The following is a 21,974-nucleotide window of genomic DNA, read 5'->3' as shown; positions in this document are numbered from 1 at the left end:
CAAACCTGTTAACACAAGCTTGAAGGCAGTATATCAAGCTATGCCAAGTTTGATTGTTTGGCACCTGTGGAAGAAGAGAAATTCTGAAATGCATGGGAAGAGTGTGTCTATAAATAGATTGATCTTTCAAATCTCAAACTCAATCCAAATGCTATTAAAGGTGAGAAGAGCAGGCTTTAAGGGTGTTACTACAAACTGGCCAGACTTGCATGAGAAACTATCACAACATGTTCCTAAATTGAGGTATACTAAGGTTTTGTGGGAGTTACTTCCTGTGGGGTGGATAAAATTCAATATAGATAGGTTATGTAGAGGTGTCAATGGAGGAGCATCATATGGCTTCTGCATAAGGGATGGAATATGAAATATAATTTATGCACAGGCAGATGCAGTTGAGGATGCAACTAATAATGTAGCTGAGGCACAGGCCATTCTGGAGGCTCTAAGTACATAACTCAAATGCAATTTCCTCCATGCATAATTGAAACAGATTATTTACTTATGAAGAGAGTACTAGATGAAGTTTGGGAAACATCTTGGAGCATTGCTAATCAAGTGGATGAAATTAAAACACTACTGTCTAAGGGTGCCTTTCAAGTATTTCATGTATTGAGGGAAGGTAACAAGTTAGCAGAGCATTTAGTTAATTTGACACTGGATCAGCAGCACATTGTACAGGTGCATTCCTTTTGGGAATTGGATACACAAGGGAGAAGGATATTGAATAATGACAAGCTTCAAATACCCTACATAAGGGTAAGAACTGCCAAGCCAAATGCTAATTGATGATGGAGTTGGAAGATAAGATGAAGAGTAAAGGGGAGTATCTTGTAGATAAGAAGAGGAGGAGAATGTATCATGGAAGAATGAGACATACCATAGGGGATGGAGATCACATTACACTTCCAACTCAAATCCTTAGGGAGGAGAGAAGGAAGGTTTTTTTCTCTAACATGTTTTCTGATTTTGCAGGCACTTTGAAGGGGGATTGGCTTTATGTTTTGGCCAAACCTATTAGAATGGTATTAGTATCTTTGATACGCATACCCTATAGGTGCAACCACTACTTAGGCCAGCCCAAAAGTACACTTATTAAGGCAAAAAGAAGGCTACACATTAGCCTTAACTTTTGGGCCCATGATGATGGAAACGGGGAAGATTATACTATAAAATGCAAATTCCTTTGCATATACCACTCCCTGAGGATCACACAAGGTAATACCAGCAGAGCATATCAAGTCCTAATGATCAGTTACATGCGCAACTACTTTCTTCTGCACAGATCAGATATGACGATCCATGGGACTTCTCCGCTTTATGCGGATCATTTTAGCAATATGTGGAGGAGCTACCAGCTACAATGGATATCAACCATACATGAGGAAGCTACCAACAGCAGGATCACAACAAGAATGATCAGGCATGAACGTGTAACAAGGAGTCAAAGTCGCAACAACACCATTACCGTCTTGACCTGGACTTGCATTTTGGAAGATTTGCGTGCAATTGGTTTACAAAACAATCTTTCTCAAGCTTATATTTCTTTCAAAGAGATCAGGTGGAGCTGCCTAAGCCCAAGATAATAAGTGCAAATGCCCACAATCGAAAGCAATGAGAGACAGCTATTTAAGAATTTTTTGCGAGTCATGTGCAAATAGGCCTTCCCAAAGGATCATGGTTCTTAGTTCTTTTTGTACTATCAAATGAGTGTTTTACATATGACTCTAATATTAGGCTTCATGTACTTTTATTTTTTACGCACTTTCATTTTGTGAGACCTCCAGACTCATTGTGTTTTATTTTGATTATTAATAAAAACACCACTAGGCAACCAACCTAGTGGTATATTTGATTTAAAAATAAATACTAACTGTCCTAAAATTTGACACTTGTTAAAGTTTTGTTGTACACTTGGCATCATCACATTGATTTGCTTTTCCTATTCTATATAGAAGATAGATGTATAATTGGAAAATTAATTAAATACTTGAAATTTTGGAAAGGTTCAGCCACGCACGGCACTTACTTCCTTCTCCTAATTATTTTAAAAGACAATACTGAAACGCCTGCACTCGGCTAGTTCTTATTCTCTTCACGACCTAGCGTTCAAACATCCTCAGTAAAGAAACATTAGATGAAATTTTATCTTTTCACCAAGTAAATCGCGAAATAGAGTATTTTCTGATATTTTAAAGAAAAAGTTAATGTTAATAAAGATATATACATATCTCCGAGAGGTGCATTTATCTTTGATAAAAGGATACAACAGAGAATGAACTACAACCTATATTCTCTACAACCTAACCTATAGGGATAAGATACAGAGAAAGAATGTCAGTTACAAAAATATAGTACTCCTATATGTTTCATCTTTGAACTTGTTCAGCAACATGGTTGGTAGTGGTTGATGAGGCTGCTGTTGTCCTACCATTCAACATCCCATTATCAACAGGTGGAGTTTCTCCCCATTTCCCTTCAGATTCCAAAGGTTCAATCACTTTAACAATCCCATCTGACAACCCAACTGCAATTTGGTTTGGCTCCTGGGGATGTGCTGCGATGACCAGCGGGTACACTGCTTGGCTTCTGAAGCACACAACAAATAGGGTTAGCCAAGACTCTTTTTAGCACCAAATTAAATACATTACTGATAACGAGGAACGTAAGATCGACTATCGCACATATTGCGCACTGCAAGAAGGTAGTGTAACATGTTTTAGCAACATCTAGAAAATGGCAATGATGAAACAACATGAGCAAGTGATACGGAACAAAGTTGTAACACTACTTGGAAATGATGAAGGTTCTTGCCAAAGGAGGTAAGAGGCATTAATGCAATCATGGACCAAGTAATCACTCGCCGAAGAGACTTACATTATGTGTCCGTACCTCAAACACAAAAAGAAGCATATAAGGAATTAACCTAATATAGCTCTCCCTCCCTCCCTCCCTCCCTCCCTCCCTCCTCTCTCTCTCTCTTGTCTTTTCCCCTATTGATTAGAAGGAATTCAAAAAGCATTGCTGATCCAATAAAGGCGATAAAATTTTGGATTTTTGGAACTAAAACCAGACAAATTCCAGTCACTCTATGCAAATGCTCAAGTCCAATTCACAAGATATTCTGGACGAATAGGTGTGCTCTTACCCATTCAACACTGCCTGAGACAAATATGCGGAGGGAGCAATACGACATTTTAGCCTAAGGCTATCAGCATCAAACACACCAATGTTACCATCACAAAAGGAAGCATAAACTAGTTGACTGTTGCAAGAGTACACAGCATGTGATATGGGCGCCGGAAGAGCATCTTGTGGAACCCACTGCAACAAACAGAATCTGTGAGAAAACACTTACAGTTGTCTACACTCCATGGTATTTGGCATCTGGTTTACCTGGCGTATTCTTTCCATCTTAGAGGCATCATAAATTCCTAATTGGGTTTCATGGGATACTAGCAAGCGGACTTGGTCCGAGTGAAATTGTACACGAGTGTCACCAGCAGATGCTTTACCAGCAGGCAGCTGAATGGGAACTGATTTTCTCTTTTCCCATGTATCAATGCTCCATGTACATAGCTGCAATAGATTGTTTCATATTAGTACTCAATGCACTACTAGATTTCTGTACTGGACCACAAAAAAAACAGATAGTAAACACGGAACAGAATAGGTAGCTGTATGTAACTCCAGGCTATAGGCCATACATCAGCTCATTCTGCATGCTTCACATAGGAGGAAGGCCAAAAGTGTCAGTTTTTATCCGAGCAAGGTCATTAAGATAATAGTTGAAACTCATTGTTAAAGGTCAGTCCAAAAATGGTGATAACATTAAGTTTTAAAGAACTTAAACCTTTTTTAATATAAAGGTGGAACCATAACACCTTTTATTGTATGATATTGAAAAGGCATCTATAAAAAAAGAAGGGGAAACGCTTTTCCTCTAATGTAAGTGAACATAATTTGGGGACAATCCAAAACAACAAGTAGGACAATTAAAACGGACAGAATAGTAGCCAAAATCAATTTCCCATCCAGGACACATTGATTATGAGATTTCTAATGAACATGCCGCACTGAATAAAAAAAGCTTGGTGCTCTACTTGTTCATCCATCCTTCAATGGGTAGATGAAGGAAAAAAACAAGGGTAGATGAAGGAAAAAAACAAGGCATTAAAGCAAAAAGTTGAATGGAAGAAAACTGAGTCTCACATGCGCATCAGCTCCTGATGAGACCAATACGTTGAGGTTGGTGGAGAATGCAAGACCAGTTATGCGCTTTTGATGGCCCTTCAGTTTAGATTTTACCTGTGGTGTATTCCATAACATCAAAAACGGGTTATCTAAGCAACACATAGATGTCGAGAAATATTTAAAATGATGGAAAAAGTTTACCTCATCCACCCTAACATTGTATATATTGATTGTGGAATCCTCCATACCGATGGCAATAATGTTGTTATCTTGAGGATGGAATGCTAAGAAAGTTGAGGCAGGTGGAGGCGACATGAAAGTTGTCATTACCTGCGTTGATATCACAATGACATACCAAACCACTAATGAAATATTAATATGAAGAGAACTACCTTTTTCCACCTACCTTAAATGTCATCATGTTGAACAATGAAACTTTTCCACCAGCAGCTGACATTACATAAGAGTCATTCTTTGAGAGGGCTATGCAAGGAACTGCCTCTTCAAGATTAACACCTGAGACATCATTAGTCATAAGAAGACCACTGTTTGGTTGCCAATGTTGTGGAATAACATTAGCAGTGGCCTTAAGACCCCACAAATTTCAGAAAATTATTCATAAACACTTTGAAACTAATCAAACCTAAGAATTTTCAGATAACCTTTAGTACCTTCCCACTTGGATTTTGTTCATTGCGTGCCCACTTCCATAATTTCTGAATACCATTTGATCCAAGTGCCAGGATGCCAACACCAGAATTGGTATAAAGAAGCCTTGCAACCTATAATAAAGAAAGCAGTTAAAGCATCCAGTCAAGTGAGTCACACTGAGGAGGAGTTGCAGGGGAATTAGTTGAGGCACCTTGTTACGGGATTCTGGGCTCTCCGGCATGGTAATAATCCTGCATTGAACTTTATCTAGAATTTCAGTCAACTGTGGCTTGGTCTTATCAGAAATGTCATCCAATGTTCTTGGTTTCTCCATACTTCTGGGAACAGAATCAACTCTGTTCTGCAAATGGAAAAAGGACATAGTTAAGATCTCTTCAAGGATTAAATTCAGTAAGCAGCATTATAAAAGACATAAAATGACAAGATTTCCAAATTATAATATGGTGTATGCAAGTGACTTTGGCTTTTTGTAACAGATCATAGTACTGTCATTTGTACAATTATTTCTAAGATAAGTATATAATTAGAAACTGGAAAGAAAAAAAAAATTAGATATGTGACATACAAGCATAGGAGAAGGCCTGACAGGAGAGCTTCTTTCCACTTTACAACTGACTGGTGCAACATTTGGAACAGAAGAACCTGACACCTGCTTAAAAGAACAAAGATCTCTTTGGTCTCATAAAACAATATTCTTGCGGCTATCTGGAAAAGAAGATAAACAATTATTACCTTAAATGCAGCTGCTTCAATGGGAGATCTTAGTGCTTCAAAGGGTGGGGTTTCAACTGGCCTTAAGGACCTCATACCAGCAGCATTTGCAAGAATCTTAATCCCATTGTCAGCAGTAGTAACAACAAGAAGATTGCCTTCCTTGTTGAATCTCAAGCGTGGAAGACTCTGCACATAAAACACCATACTTTCAGCTATCTTAAGAGGAAATTTTCTCTTAATTTTCTGGGGGAAGGTGTTGTGGGTTTCATTTCTCTTATATTCTCTTTGTTTTCCCTGGTTGGGGGTTAGAGAGGAAGCTTTAAATTGCACTTGAAGACTGGCACAAACACTGACCGGGAGACCACCATCAGCATCTGTACTTGTAAGAATGTTAATGTTGTCCATGTCCCAAAATTTTATTTGACTATCTTCACCGACAGCCAAAAAGTGATTTTGAGTAGTGTCAAACTGCACAACACCAGCTGATTTCTTCCTAAACCCAGTATATGTTCTCTTTATGGCTCCTTCACTTTCATTCCATTCTACAAGAAAAGAATCTCCTTCTTTGCCAGTTCCACACGAGAACAATCTACAAGTAAGAAAATTCACCATCAAGGAGTAGATAGAGAAAATTATTCTGAAATAGGAATACTTGTAAAGACAATAGACAATAAATAAAGATTATAAATGTACAACCATTGCGTAGAAACAAAACTTACCTGCTTCCATCAGCACTGTAAAGCATAGTTGTACACCAATGACCAGGAGCATCATAGTCAACTCTAGATCCCAAATTATCATACAGCCAAGCTTTTATTTTTCCATCTATAGCAGTTGAAAATATGAACTGCACATAGAGGCATACAGAAAATGCTATTAAAGCATGCAATGCCGACAAACAAAACGAAGACAATAAACACGTCTGAAACGTACAAAGAATAGCTACATCTTTCCCATTATAAACAGTTGCAAAGATATAACGGCATACATCATATCAGTCTAAAACCAAAGTTATAACCTATTAGGTCAAGTGCACATTCAATATTGCTGGCAACATGTATAGATCATAATGTTTAATCTCCAAATCTACCACGATGGATTTCTCACACATATATGGCCTATGGGTAAATCTGGTAGAGTTTCTAAGCGGGTTCAACGTCATAACTAAACATTTTATGTTTGACTAATGCTTCACTTCACTATCTGTGAATATCCCAGCAAGGCAGCAATTGAGTAATCCCATTACTTATTTTGCTAAATTTAAGAAGTGATAAGCCACAAATGACATGCAAGTAATCAGTTTCCGCTGAGAGAATTTATTTGGTTACTTGGTAGCTTGGTGCCTATATTTCCTGTTTCGAATGCAAACATTTTCAGCTACTTCTTCCAGCAAAGGATCTAGATCGAACGTAAATGGTAGCAAGCTGACAAATCAAAGTTTAAACTGAAAGGGACTTCAACATGATATTTCCATTTAAAACTACTCCATATAGCAAGGAAAAAAGCCAAAACACATTTGGTAGAGCAAAAGGAAGTAAACAGATCGTTCATTTTTTCAAGCTGCATGTCCCAATTTTTTCCAAATCCGAGGGAAGAGGTTAGCAACATTGTTTTCTACTGAAGCAATGAAAAAAGATAATAAGCTTGCTCCAAATATGTCATTTCCTTTCCATGTATATACCTGAATATTCTCTTTTTGATGAGGGCATATTGAGTATACAGGAGCTTCATGTCCTTCAAAATTAAACAACTTTCTTCCAGTAACATCCCACACCTGTTTCAGATTTTACATTCAGTAGTTCCTGAAAGAATCATGGTGACTGAAAAAGAATTCACAGTGACAGAAGATAATAAGATTCCAGCAGACAGAAAGAAGATCTGGATATTACCTTTATCAACTTATCATCTCCACACGTTACTACACATAACTGCTTGTTATAAGCAAATGCTAAGTCATTCACACCCCCAGCATGGGCATCCATCTTCAAACACAAGAGAGCAGGTCATATTGCAGTTACAACTTTTTTAGTGCACTACATCATACTGTTCAGAATTATATATATAAACAAAATTTTAAAAATAAAAATTATGTACCTCCAAATGCTGCCGTAAATCACGCTTCCCGATAATGGCATACAGATGGATCAAGTGCTTTGAAAATGCAACTCCTGAAATGCAAAAGAAATTTAGGAACAACCCCAAGCCGTATACTGATACAAGATCCAGCCAGGATCACATACCAACGAAAGTCCCATCTGGACTCCATGCAACACGGGTTACAGAAAATGGTGCATCTTTGGCAGCAGAAGCCTGTCAAAACTCTGAGATATGAGAAAAGTCTGTGACGAACTCTTATTCTTATAACTACTACTCTCTCCATTTCAATTTAGACGATGCAGTTTGACTTGGCACAAAGTTTAAGAAAAAAGAAGATGACTTTTGAAACATGTGGTCCTAAAAGCTTAAGGGGCAATAGTTTTGTGGGGCCATAATATTTGTGTGGCTATAAAAGCTTCTCATTAAGGTAAAGTGGGTAAAATGAAAAGTTTAACTTAAATTGTTTCTAAATAAAAAAATGTGTCATTCTTTTTTAAACGGACTAATAAGGAAAGTGTGTCATTTAAATTAATAAAGAGGAGGGAGTACATAATAGCGCATAGACCAGTTTTTCAAATATTAAAAATGTTGAGAAACTAAGAATCATTTAAGTAACTGCTACACACCAAACTGAAAAACAACCTAGTAGATGAAGAGATATAATACTGGTTTTTTCCTCTTTAAACAATGCCTTATTTACTGACCTGAAATGTCAATGTACAAGCTTGAATATCCCATATCTTGAATGCCTTCGAGACCAACTTTTCCCGCATTCCGACTTCCCAAAGTATTATTTCACCACTATTGGAGCCAACTGTTCCAGCACACACCATAAATTAGATAACAAACGATATCTTTGACAAAATATGAATTATTTTTAGTACTGCTGGTATAAGTGACATTGGCCCAAGGAGACGTATAGCTCTAATACATGGATATCTCAAATATTACTGTACCTAGCAACAATGTATGATGAGAAGGATGAAAATCCATGCTAGTAACTGAGGATCCTTGATGCAGAGTAAAAGCTACTGTCCTTGGCAAGTCATCAAGGGACCAAGATGCTTGTTGACGAACCATAGGATATGTAACCTAGAATAATAACTATGATACTCAAAGAATTTGAGGAATAAATTTCAGCACATAAAGCAAATATTTATTGAAGAAACATTTACTATTACCTCCTCAACAGACTGTGTAGGTCGTAAACGTTTCATTAATTGCTCGTGATCCGCACTTTGATACTCAACCATGCCCAATGTCGCAGGAGGTGTGATTGGGCGCTTCAAAATTGAAACTATCGAGACGAAAGAGCATATTAGTCAATCAAATTGGAAATATTATCTCTTATTTACCAAATATTAATAGCTGTATTGATTGTTTGCTTGACTGCTATTGCATCCAGTCCATCGTCTTACACTATGCTTTCAAAAATTATCTTTTGCAAGACCTTTTATTCCTTTTTTGAAAGGACAAGGAATCAAGCATCAAAAGCATCTATTTTGGAAGTCCAACAAATATTCACGGCACATGTTTTCCTCCTAAGGCTTTATGATAACACCCTTCAATTTGTATTCTCCACTTCCCTCTTACATCTTCGATTCCTTTCCCACTTCGGACCCACTCTACTTCATATCAAAAGGTCAAACATATTCAGAAGAAACAGAAGGTCATTTTACTTTCTGGTTTTTGGCATCACGAAAGAATGATTCATTCTATAAACCTTTAAAAGCTGTTAAAAAGCATTACCAGAAGTGCCGCCAAAGGGAAGACATAATCGTAGTCATTCAAGAAATAAACAACTACGCTATTCCTAATACCACCTCTATTTAGAACTCATACCTTGATTCGGAGGAACAGGCAGTGATGATGCTGTCACAACAGCTGCTTGAACAGATGAAGATGCAGCAGCATTTGCCATCCAACCAGCCAAAACATTAGCATTTGCAGCTGCTGCCGTGGGTGGAAATGGCTACAAGCAAGAGATGAAAATAGTGCAGATACAATCAAGTGAGATGAGCAAAAACAAGATAATCAAATAAAAATAGATTCTGCAACCAAAAGAACCATACCCCATGCACCCCGAGCGATGTATATGCGGTAGGTTTTGCAACCGCAGCAGCAGGTAGATTAACAGGTGCGGGTGCAAGCGCCCCATTCTGAGGATTGCATGTATGATCTGTAAACAAGGTCTTGATGTCTGGGTTTGGCCTTGGGTTCTTACAGAGCTGGTGCTGCCAGTTCAGGCTGCAGAAAGTGCCAGATAAAACTTCAAATCTCAAAACACAATGGCCGAGCATAATTGGTAAGATGAACAGCAACAAGCTGAATCTCAAGAAAACTATAGGAATCTAAGTTAGAGTTTCTTTTCCAATCAAGATGTATAGATCCTATTCATGGATTAACGAAAATGTGCAAAAGCTCTATTTGCCTCTGCCATTCTATGAGTCTCTTCCTTTTTCAATAAAGTAGCAGTGGTAGGTAAATACATCATTCATATCCAGAGTGGCACCTATTTCCCCATATTATACCTAATAATTGAAGCAGCCTACAACTCAAAAATGTCAATAAAACTAACCAGTGACTAAATAATTTCTTTTTAAAAGAAAATAAAAAAAGAAGAAGCTAAGATTAGGAGAATGCAAAGAGCACCCATGCCAACAAAATGAGCACCCAAGCATGATTTGATCCTCTGCTGGAGTAAAAGAGAAGTGAACCTAATATAAAGATTAAATGCAGTTTATACAGGGAAGCACACATTCAAGCAGTCAAGGGGGAGATAAGATTACTCTGTTTTCTTGGTTAGGTGAAGAAAATGAAGGAAAAGAATGGAGAAATCACAGAAACCTAAAAACGAATACTATACAACCAACAAATTGGTTAAAAAGAACTTCACCTCTGATTGATCAAGGTACGCAATCTTGATGATTTTAATGTAGGGAAAACAAGCTTCTCCCGGAAAAGAGGATTTGCTTCAATCAATTTTTTCAACTCTATCAACATTATGCTACGTGCTGTCTTGGTGTCACCATACTTGGAAAGCTGCTCATTCTCTCTGAAAAAGAAAAATGCAACGAGTCAACCAGAAGACTACTTAACTTAATAAACCCAAACTAACAAAGATATTCAGGAAAGAGTAAGCCATAAGCAAAAAGAAATAATCTACAGATATCAAAATAGTCTTTTCCATGAACCATTTATTCTGGACTCCTCATGGACTGAAAACTTATAAGCTTAAGATGAAATACCAACAATCAACAACTTATCAAAATATGCAATGTCTAGTACAAGATAAAAACTCAAAGACTTGTTTTCCATGTTTCTCAGAGGGAAAGCTAAACGTAATATTCTAGAAACTTTAGATTATAGAAATGTAGCGATTATGCATGTGGAAACACAAACTTTTCTCTACATTTGTTACTCTTTCCATCTAAATTAAACGGATATATTCAACATTGACTGGGAAAGAAATTTTTGTTTCACAAAAGAAAGTTAGAATGGTGGTCATGAGTCTTCTGTAGCTTCTATGGGATTTTACTTTTTTCTTTAATAGAGATGGTATACTAACCTACAAAAAGTAAATTCCACATAGGAATAAGAAATTTATTGAACTTATCTGTAAAGCCAAAAATGGAAAAGAACCATTTACACTAAGCTAAGCAAATTTAGCACTTGGGCTGAGATAGGACACTTTTTTAATGTTATGATTAAAATACTTACTGATTTATTATCCATTAAGGAAGTAGAGAGAGCAGAATTTAGCCTCCTGCACTTAGGAGTCCATTATTCCTTTAATACTGATATGAGTTTTGCCAAAAAGGGCAGCCCGGTGCACTAAGTTCCTTGAATTTAGTAATTTATCCATTTCAAGTTTTTTCTTTTTTCTCCAAAATATGCTTCTTCTTTCTTAGCTTCAGTTTCTTCTTTTTTAAAAAAATTGGGATTTTGATCAAATATAGTAAGTAAATTGAGGTGTGCATGATAGGGTAATGATAAATTCCAACAGTAGTTCCAGTGCACCAAGACATTTGTCTCACTGTAGAGGTAATGGAGCTCGCAACTGAAAGTCCTACTTTGGTTACTCACCAGATGAAACATGTCGGATTCAGAATTCAGAATATGTCCATCACTGGGAAAAATCTTGTCTAGCTTGCTTGTGCAGAGGTCAATATAACTATCAAGATCATATAACTAGCTCTTGACCTAAACCAGCAGAACTGACAAGTTTCGACAGGTGGACCTCGGAAGAACATTAGAACAAGGAGCCATATTGTGGCATTACCAATCATACAGCTTCCATGCATTACTTTCCCTGGTGATGCCAGAAACCGTAGCTCTATGGCATGCTTACCCACCCACAGGTATTGACAGAAAGCATTTAAACATTTTGAATATTTGATAAGATTCTATCAGTAATACGTAATCCTCAGTTTGAAAAGAAAGATATGCATCTAAGTTGAGCTACCTTTATCCTCCATCATAGTGGGGATTTTGGATTATCTTGCTCTCCTTGCAACATTTTTGACTTAATAATGGGTAGTTAACAAAGTGAGATTACCAAATGTTGTGGTGGGGTGGTAAGTACTCCTCCATCCTTAACCAAAAGTATCGGTTCGATCCTTGGAATAAAATTGTCTTTGGTAGGGAGCGTTTTACCCCAAAAATGGAACTTCCTGGCGCGAATCTAGATTAGTCTGGTCGCAAAGCAGATACTGAACACCGGGTTGGAAGCCCCCCAAAAAGGTGAGATTACTACAATAACCTCCACTAATCGAGATTCTCTAATTTATTGTACTAATGATAATCAAAATTCTGCGATAGACTTCAATTATTATAAAGCTACCTTGAACGAATATTGTAATTTCCTGAGAAAACAGTAATCAATCCCAAGACTCTAAGGATTTCCCAGCGATGACAGCTCACCGTCTCATCAAATTCTACTATAAGCCGCTTAAAACAGAAATGAGGCCTCTCGTTCAACATACTACGTAGGATATTCTTCTATGTAGTGAAATGAAAAACAGCTACCTGAAATTGTTGAGTGTCAAGAGGTGAGTGATCTCTTTATAAAGGTCCTCGTTGAATGTAGAGAACACCTTCAAATCATTCACAAGAATCCCCACTGCCTTTGCCTTGTCTTGTCTGAAATAAAAGAATTACACCCAAAAAGGTCAAAAAATCCAAATCATACCCATCCTAAGCAGAGAATTAACCCTATCAGTGCAGTCATCTAACATACCGGTCAAGAGCTTCAAGATACTTCTGTTTTCTTATTTCAAAAAATATTTTCATGGAGTATCGGTTGTCATCCACTTTTGTAAATCCAGACAAGTACTTCTCAATTTCGTCCCATTCACCCGCATGGACTTTCTCCTCAAAGTATTTCATATTGAAGAAAAACCCTGATTCTTGTTCAAGCCTGTAAACATGGGGATACATTTTGGTGTGAATAAACAATGCAACATGAAGAATCATCCATTGTGCACATAAACAAACATGCATCACGAATGTTTGGCATTTTTATGAATAAAGGTAAAATAAAAAATGTATTCCATGTTTGGCTCTTATCTCAAACATATAAATTTATGACAAGGAGGAAAATGAAACATTCAAGCTCCTTTTACAATGGAGTGTGTTTGATACAACTTTCTAGTGTTTGATTGTCAGTATTTTCCAAGGTGGCAGTTATATTCCTTCAATACTATCTGAACTCTTACCTTCATATAAGTTCTCCAACCAATACTTAGATATTATTATTAATTTTTAATGATCAACACATTTATCAGAACACAATCTGATTTGCTAACATTAATAACAATCATTAATAGATGTTTTTTTGGGGAAAAAGTTTTCACTCTGCAGCTAGACATGGTACAACATATTCTAAGAAGATATTTCCTAAAAAATAAGTCATTTTTCAAATATCATTTTTTGCAAAAAAAAAAAAAATCCGTCATACCGAACACACGAAATTTAGTTCGCCCATAAAGTTAACTTTTTTGAGCTTAACGTTTTCAGTAACATCATTCCCTAAAAACATAAAAGCGAGAGAAATACCACATTAACCCCACAGCGTCCATGTTTTCTAAATTACATTTAAAGAAATGGAAAACAGAGCGAGAGAGAAAAAGGCGCAAACATCTTATAGGGTAAACTTCGCAGTACAACTAGCTAATTTAACTGGCTCTCATTTTTCCCTTTTTGGGATAAATTTCCAGAATAGTCTTTAAAATTAAGGTATAATACCTTTTCTCATTTGTTTTCGAGCAAAAAAAAGTATATTCTTTCTGTTTATATTAGGTGTCTCCCTTCACCAGAACAGAGTAAAAACTAGAAAACACGCATATAACATGATTAAAAATTCAAAAAATTAACAGTCTTAAAAACTTAGCTCCAGAATTTTTTCCATCCCTGTTTCAATTTCCAATAAAATTAAAAACCGGCGAAAAAAATTTGTAAAATTTCGAGGAAAATATATATATAAGAAAAGTTTACCTGTGAACAGAGTCCTTGAATTTTTCCTCCTCTAAGAACTGAAGTATGAGGAACACCAATTCTCTACTCAGAGAAGACATTTTAGTAAATCAACTAAAAACCAGAAATGGAAAAGCACAGCCACCACCGACTCGCGAGAATTTCTAGGGTTTATTCAGTTATGAGAAGCTTGAATTCAAAGGCTGCGAAAGCAAGAAGAGAGAGAGAGAGAGCGAGAGAGAAAGATAAAGCAGAGAGAAAGTTAAAAAGCGAAGTTTCTCTATTTGTAAGGGAAATGGTAATGTGGGGTTGGATGGGTTTAGGGGAAGGGTGAACGAGCTTATCGCTGATAAGAGCTCGATCCTATCACTGATATGTTATTCCACCTATCGTATGTCGTATAAGTTGCGTGGATAGGCGGAAGTGTGCTTATAACTGCTTTATCATTGCGTGAAACGGTAGAGTTTTACGGATTTGAAAGGGGGAATTTAAATGGACTTTATATTGTGCTTGAGTTACGTCCCGCCATGCATTTGTTTCGTGTGTTTTTTGATATGATGAGGCGGTCTGATCTGTCGCTTTCGGCGGCATTAAGTTCCTATCGCGATATATCGTAATATCACGTTATTTTTAATATCTCGCCCTTTCTCTTCATGGCGTAAAATTTTATTTTGGGGGGACTTGTGTCAGAACAAAGGAGTTTGTTTGAGGATAAAATGAATGCTAAGGAACAGCGCGTCAACACACATCACGAGATAACATGGGTCCCTTTACTTCTTGTCTTACTTAGACCTGGGCTAAGGCGTTATCCACGGGTCTACAATTTTCAGCTAGTCATTATCACAGGTTGGCTCAGGAATAAACAAAAAAATATCATATTTATATCTTTACCTTGAGAAATGGTTCTAATATATCTTTCCTTTGAATTTTTGACTGTCATTCAACTAACATAAATAAAATATTTATGTCATTCGTTAAAAGGTCATTATATTCATGCCACTAATATTATAATTTTGTCCTATTTATGTCATTGTCTGCTAAAGTTCAATTTTCTAGCTTTTAAATAATAAGATTTATTTTTTCGACCCCACATTTGCCACATGTCTTTATAATACTGATTCTTCTTTACTTGGCCCTACATTTCTTTTAACCCTGATTATGTATAATTAACAATGCCCAACCCGATAAAATCTAACCATCTTTTAACCCAAACCCTAATTCCTTGTCACGACCCAAAATCCAACTAGTCGTGATGGCACCTAAACCAACCCGTTAGGTAAGCCACTTAACAACTATCCAATTTAATGAGATTTTTTTAGACAAATAAATGATAGAATAACTGAACCTTAATACTTTTCCCAAGAACTAGTAGTACAAATCATGAACTTCTAAGATTTAGATTTACAAACTGAATCGAAATAAACACAACATCGGTTTCAAATAAATCATGACAAGGAATTAGTGGTTGGGTTAAAAGATGGTGAATTTTATCGGGTTGGGCATGATTAATTATACATAATTAGGGTTAAAAGAAATGTAGGGTCAAGTAAAAAAAAACCAGTAATATAAAGACACGTGGCAAAGGTCGGGTCGAAAAATTAATTCTTATTATCTAAAATTAGAAAATAGAACTGTTAGTCGATAATGGCATAAATAGGCCAAAAGTATAACGTTAGTGGCATGAATAGGCCAAAAGTATAACGTTAGTAGCATAAATAAGGCGACCTACCGAATAGCATAAATAAGACATTTATGTTAGTTGAGTGGCATTTTTAAGCCTTTCCCGTTAATTCTATCGTTATATTTTTTATCAAATCTGCCCCAAGCCAACGAAGGGGATACGTGGAGGGCCAAGAATACAAATGAATATACCTTGATATTTTATAAACCTAATCCCTTAAAATTGTTAAGAATAATTTATATAACATGTTAAAAATGACTACAGGTTCAATTTCATTGGTCAAAATTTTGGGATGATACTGACTAAATTGTAGGAAATAGATGAGGTTAATTTTTATGAGCACCCGACTTTTATACCAAATCATAATAATTTATTATAGTTACGTTATAAATCAAGGTGAGGAAATATTCTAATTAACTGAGATTTAGTAATAGAGGGTGTTTGAAGACATGTGCATGTATTTATTGAATTTGTATAAATATCATATTTAAAAGTTTTCTTGGACGAAGGATAAAATTGTCTCATTTCAAGTATTTAGTGACCAAATTGGCCCTTTTCCATCCTAGCTAAAGTTTATTGGGCAGGGGCGGAGCGAGTGTTTAGGTTACGGGTTCGACGAACTCAATAGCTTTGGTTCAAACTTTATATTTGTCTAAAATAATTTATTAATTATTTATACTTTAATAATTTAGAACCCTGTAACTTGAAATGCTTAGAATTCTGAACCCATAAGCTTAAAATTCTAGCTCCGCCTTTGTTAGTGGGAATGCTATATTTGAGCTACTACCTCTATTTCAAATTATGTGTCATACCTCCCATTTTAGTATGTTACAAAAAGGATATCATTTTTCTTATTTTGAAATAATTTCACTTTAATCTTTCAATTTTATCCTTAATGAGATGATGTATAACAATACAAATATCTATAATTTGTTTTAGTCTACATATATTAAAAGTGTTTCAAACTTTCTTAAACTGTGTCTAATGAAACACCGCCTTATAAATTGAGACGGAGAATATACTTGGTTGTGACGAAGGTATTTTTGAGCTACTTGATTAATGATAAGGATATTTTTGTGACCAAAAAAATGGCCGGCAAAGTTATCCTACTTCAAATAGTTTAGGGGCAATATTGGTCTTTCCTTTTAAAATATATGTATCTTACTTTCCTTTTCAGTTTGCATAAAAAAAAATTATATTTAGTAAATTATTAATTACTTACTTTTATTTCACCCTTATTAATATTCTCTTATAGAAAAGTATGACATGTCTCACATCACATTGATTCAAAAAAATAACTTTAGAGATATCCCTTAGGTTTGGATTCATAACAGTAATCTTCCGTGTGGTTTGTAATATTACGCTTTTCTCCCATATTTTAATTTTTTGTAATATTTTGCGATCGCAAAGCACTGGACACCAGAAGCAAAAAAACAGTAGTTCTCTAAGTCCAAAAATGGTCTGAAACCAATTTGAAACTCACCTGAGCCCCTCAGTCTCCAAACCGTACATGCACACAAGTATAATAACATCATATAAACTTGCCCGCTACGTCAAATCATCAAAATAACATCAAATAACATGAATCGATCATCAAAACTCAAGATTTCAACTTGAAAAACTCATTTCAAAATCTTTCACATAATGCGCCAAAATGCGCTCAGGTCCCGGACCCCAACCAAACATGCGTACAAGTCCAAACACATCATACAAACCTACCGGAATTGTCAAAACACCGATCTAAGATTGTGTCACGACCCAAACCGAAGGGCCGCGACGGGCACCCGGTGCCTTACTCAACCGAGTACCAACGTAACATATCTTTCTTATCATACTATCAAGGGTAAATGAGATAGAAAACATGTCATGAGATAACAATAATAAGACATAAGGGAATACTCAACATATGATGACCGAACATGATATACAAACTTATACATGTGACATACGGGCCTATAAGGCCGACATGACCATTTGTAAACTCAAGAGATAGGCCGACAAGGCCATACAAGTATCCATACACCTGACATCTGTCTACAAGCCTCTAAGAGTACATAAAATCATAAAGGTCGGGACAGGGCCCCGCCATACCAATCAATACATATCCAAAGCATACTGACCAAATAGGCAACTCCGGAGCAAGTGGAGTACACCAACACCTTCGCTGAGCTGATAGCCTACTAGGAGGAATGTCAACCTGTCTATCGGGACCTGCGGGCATGAAACGCAGCGTCCCCAGGCAAAAGGGACGTCAGTACGAATAAAGTACCGAGTATGTAAGGCAAGAAAGCATAAACAAGATCAGTAACGTAAAGAGAGATAGAGGAGATACAACCTGTAACATCTGAGTGCCTCTGGGGGCTACTGACATGAAATGCATAATACATATATATACATAAACTTTTAAAAACATACGCCTCTGTGGGCATCATCATCATCATATCATACCCGGCCTCAAAGAGGACTCGGTAAAAACGTACCCGGCCATCATAAGGCTCGGTAGAACTGTACCCGGTCACGTGGAGCTCGGTAAAACCCAACTGATCAGTGGTTGCACAATAGGTGCCATACCCGGCCGACTATAGCGCGGCTCGGTAGAGTAAAGTAGATACGTATATAATGCATGCTGGACTCATGGAATCACGTTCTAAACCTTTCGGAGTGACGTAAGGTCGGTATCCTGTGTAAAAGTTATTAGGACTAACTCTTCACCATGAACCTTATAAGTATCAGGAAGTACCAATAACATTGATAACATAAGAATAAGAGAAGAAACATCAACATCAATTGTTCCATAAGAGGGGAAACAATGTAAGTACTGCTAGCTTCTAAGAGTAGAGTATCTTTGGAAGCTCGTTCATTACATTATGTACAATCGGAGTCGTGCAAAAGAAGGAAAGGGATAGCCTCACATACCTTGTATATACTGCCCCAATCACAAGCTATGCAATTTCCATGACTCCTTAGTCTACAATAAGAGAAATGATACTATAGTTATCATTCAAGCGTCATAACTATTATGTATCGACCACAACCTATTTTACGATGAAACGGACAGCACCTCCCCTATATATATGACTTCACACAATTCCAAACAATCACCAAACAGCCCAAACAACATCAATAATAATCATATTGAGCCTCCCAAAATAGTCCACGCACAACCTAATCACTTCATACATACGACGGCCACCGTAGTCGTGTCAAACGGCCCGGAAATGTTACGAAGAACTACCAGCCCACAACCCTACATCTATATGGTGTTTCTCCACACCCTTCCTCATCCAAAACACCACAAAAAAGTAGTAAAACACGCAGCCCAAGAGCAACACAAAACAGTCCACAAAACAGTCCGCTACAAGTGAATAACTCGAATTCACGGCTTCCGATCACCGTCCCGTGAGTTCTTACATGTATAGAACGAATTACCATGAATTCACTGAAGAATAAATGTATGAAACAGAGCAGTAAACTCACCTTACTTGTTGGATAACTCAGCCCTTCCCTTGGTTCTTCAAACTCTAGGTTTTACCCCCAATTAGAACTTGAAAGAGAGGGAAAATCGATTAGGGTTTGTGGATAATTTTTGGGAGGAAGTTTGCAGGGGTTTAGGTCTGGTTATTTGTGAAATATAATGAGGGATATATTGCAGGAGATAAGCCTTTTAATGGGCTCTTTCTCTGACCGGAAATTGCCTCTTTTTGGGATATCATTTAACCAAGTAGGTGACCCACCTACTTGTCACCTAGCAGCTTGTGTAGTCTCACAAAAATGTCTATATCTCTCTACTCCAATGTCGTATTGATAAACGGTTTAATGATTTGGAAACTAGAGTAATAGATCTTCAATTTGGTGGGTAGATCACCCCGTAATTCCAAGTATATTGGGAGAAAAACATAATAACATTTGACCTAAAGTTTAAGTAAAACTATGAACCTAAGTTGCAACAACTCTTGTCGACTTTTGTTTCATAACTCGTTTGACTTCAATACTATGATACGGATATTTTATGATTCATATACCTTAAAATACGACCTCTTGAGAGTATTAAGCACCCCTAGGTTTACCCAAAAATACGGCTGACAACATCCTTGATTCATTTAACTTCTAATACTTGTTAACCACCCTTANACTTCACACAATTCCCAAACAATCACCAAACAGCCCAAACACATCAATAATAATCATATTGAGCCTCCCAAAACAGTCCACGCACAACCTAATTACTTCATACATACGACGGCCACCGTAGTCGTGTCAAACGACCCGGAAATGTTACAAAGAACTACCAGCCCACAACCCTACATCTATATGGTGTTTTTCCACATCCTTCCTCCTCCAAAACTCCACAAAACAGTAGTAAAACACGCAGCCCAACAGCAACACAAAACAGTCCACAAAACAGTCCGCTACAAGTGAATAACTCGAACTCACGGCTTCCGATCACCGTCCCGTGAGTTCTTACATGTATAGAACGAATTACCATGAATTCACAGAAGAATAAATGTATGAAACAGAGCAGTAAACTCACCTTACTTGTTGGATAACTCACCCCTTCCCTTGGTTCTTCAAACTCTAGGTTTTACCCCCAATTAGAACTTGAAAGAGAGGGAAAATCGATTAGGGTTTGTGGATAATTTTTGGGAGGAAGTTTGCAGGGGTTTAGGTCTGGTTATTTGTGATATATAATGAGGGTTATATTTCAGGAGATAACACTTTAAATGGGCTCTTTGGCCAACCCGAAATTTCCTATTTTTGGGCTATCATTTAACCAAGTAGGTGACACACCTACTTGTCACCTAGCAGCTTGTACAGTCTCGCAAAAATGCCTATATCTCTCTACTCCAATGTCGTATCGATGAACGGTTTAATGCGTTAGAAACTAGATTCATAGATATTTAATTTGATAGGTAGATCATCCCCTAATTCCAAGTATATTGGGAGAAAAACTCAGTTACATTTGACCTAAGTTTCAGCACATTTATGAATGGAACTTGTGATGACCTTTTTCCAACTTTTGTTCCACAACTCGCTTGACTTCAAAACATAACACCAACTATCGTACGACTAAAGCAACTCATAATATAATCTCCTTATTATGTTAATAAACCTAGTATCACCCCAAAAGTACATGTTATAACATTCCAAACTTGTCGATTTTTGACGAAACTTATTTTCTTCAATTCGTTTAGCGACTAAGCTTTCCAACCCTTTTGGTACTTGTTATTCATGATCTTAAATATTTGTAACCTCCAAGGTAACATGATTAACTTAGTTTATTTGCTTCCAAATATAATCTCATTTTCGAGCTTACATCAATAACTTACGACGTACTCTCACGTATGAAAACTTGGGGTGTAACAGATTGTTTACCAAGAACGTTGACCGTGGTCGACTCAAGTTATTTCTAAAGCCAAAAATCACATTTTCTTAAAAATTTCACATAAATTTTTTTCGAAAAACAACATGGTTCACGCGCTTAAGTCATATAACATCTAATGAAGCTATGAGAGGTCTCAAAATACGAAAATAAGTGCTAGTATTCAGACCTATCGGGTCATTAGAGTTTGAATATGGCTTCGACGATTTTTGGCTCAAAAACCCTCAGTTTCCTAAATATCCCATTACAGATTTCTCAACTATTTTCAAATTTGAAGTATAAAATTGCATAAAATGACTAATAATGAAGAACAAAGAAGAATTTGAATTTTTCTGAATTTCTTCTACAGTTCTGATTTTAAAACAACTCCAATAAAGGAAATTCAGTTTGAAACTTCGATTTCAAGCTCAATTCTAATATTCAAACTAAATTTTTTATATTCTTAGTACAGTTTGAGTGTTGGATTTGACCTTGATATTTTTTTGTACATATATATGAAAACGACACCTCAGAGAAGGACAGAGAGTGTCACGACCCAAAATTCACTAGTCGTGATGACACCTAATCCAACCCGCTAGGTAAGCCAACTAATAACTATCCAGTTTCAATAATGCTAATAAGTCAATTAAACGAAATAAATTATCTGGATCTATTACATTTCCCAAGGACTGGTAGTACAAATCATGAGCTTCTAAGAAAAGAATGTACAAAGCTGATATGAAGAAAATACATCCTTTGTTTGAAAAGTACATAAACAGAATTTTG

At 36.6% G+C, this 21,974-nt stretch overlaps 1 protein-coding gene across 1 annotated transcript; it reads right to left on the bottom strand.

Moving 5' to 3' along the window:
- LOC109233007 (topless-related protein 3-like) lies at positions 2,161 to 14,417 on the bottom strand. Its single transcript, XM_019398735.1, has 25 exons — positions 14,170 to 14,417; positions 12,914 to 13,093; positions 12,703 to 12,816; positions 10,571 to 10,729; positions 9,747 to 9,921; positions 9,517 to 9,646; positions 8,856 to 8,971; positions 8,631 to 8,766; positions 8,379 to 8,488; positions 7,818 to 7,887; positions 7,672 to 7,745; positions 7,467 to 7,559; positions 7,259 to 7,351; positions 6,297 to 6,424; positions 5,932 to 6,166; positions 5,596 to 5,763; positions 5,429 to 5,512; positions 5,054 to 5,203; positions 4,863 to 4,973; positions 4,598 to 4,777; positions 4,393 to 4,521; positions 4,210 to 4,305; positions 3,394 to 3,576; positions 3,146 to 3,321; positions 2,161 to 2,586 (listed from the first exon to the last, which is right to left on the bottom strand). The coding sequence occupies exons 1-25, from the start codon at positions 14,247 to 14,249 to the stop codon at positions 2,367 to 2,369; spliced, it is 3,390 nt and encodes a 1,129-aa protein (XP_019254280.1). The 5' UTR covers positions 14,250 to 14,417; the 3' UTR covers positions 2,161 to 2,366.

Source organism: Nicotiana attenuata, chromosome 10, assembly GCF_001879085.1.
Source record: "Nicotiana attenuata strain UT chromosome 10, NIATTr2, whole genome shotgun sequence".
NCBI lineage: Eukaryota > Viridiplantae > Streptophyta > Magnoliopsida > Solanales > Solanaceae > Nicotiana > Nicotiana attenuata.
Note: the sequence above shows the minus strand (reverse complement) of the source record. Positions and strands in the feature narration are given on the sequence as shown.

Bases quoted from the DNA above. Each gene is read 5' to 3' on its own strand.
- LOC109233007 (XM_019398735.1), bottom strand. From the start codon at position 14,249: ATGTCTTCTCTGAGTAGAGAATTGGTGTTCCTCATACTTCAGTTCTTA. The intron at 9,922-10,570 runs GTGAAGTTCTTT...CACTTTCTGCAG, and splicing joins CGTACCTTGATCAATCAGAG to CCTGAACTGGCAGCACCAGC. The intron at 8,767-8,855 runs GTAATAGTAAAT...TTATTATTCTAG, and splicing joins CTACACAGTCTGTTGAGGAG to GTTACATATCCTATGGTTCG.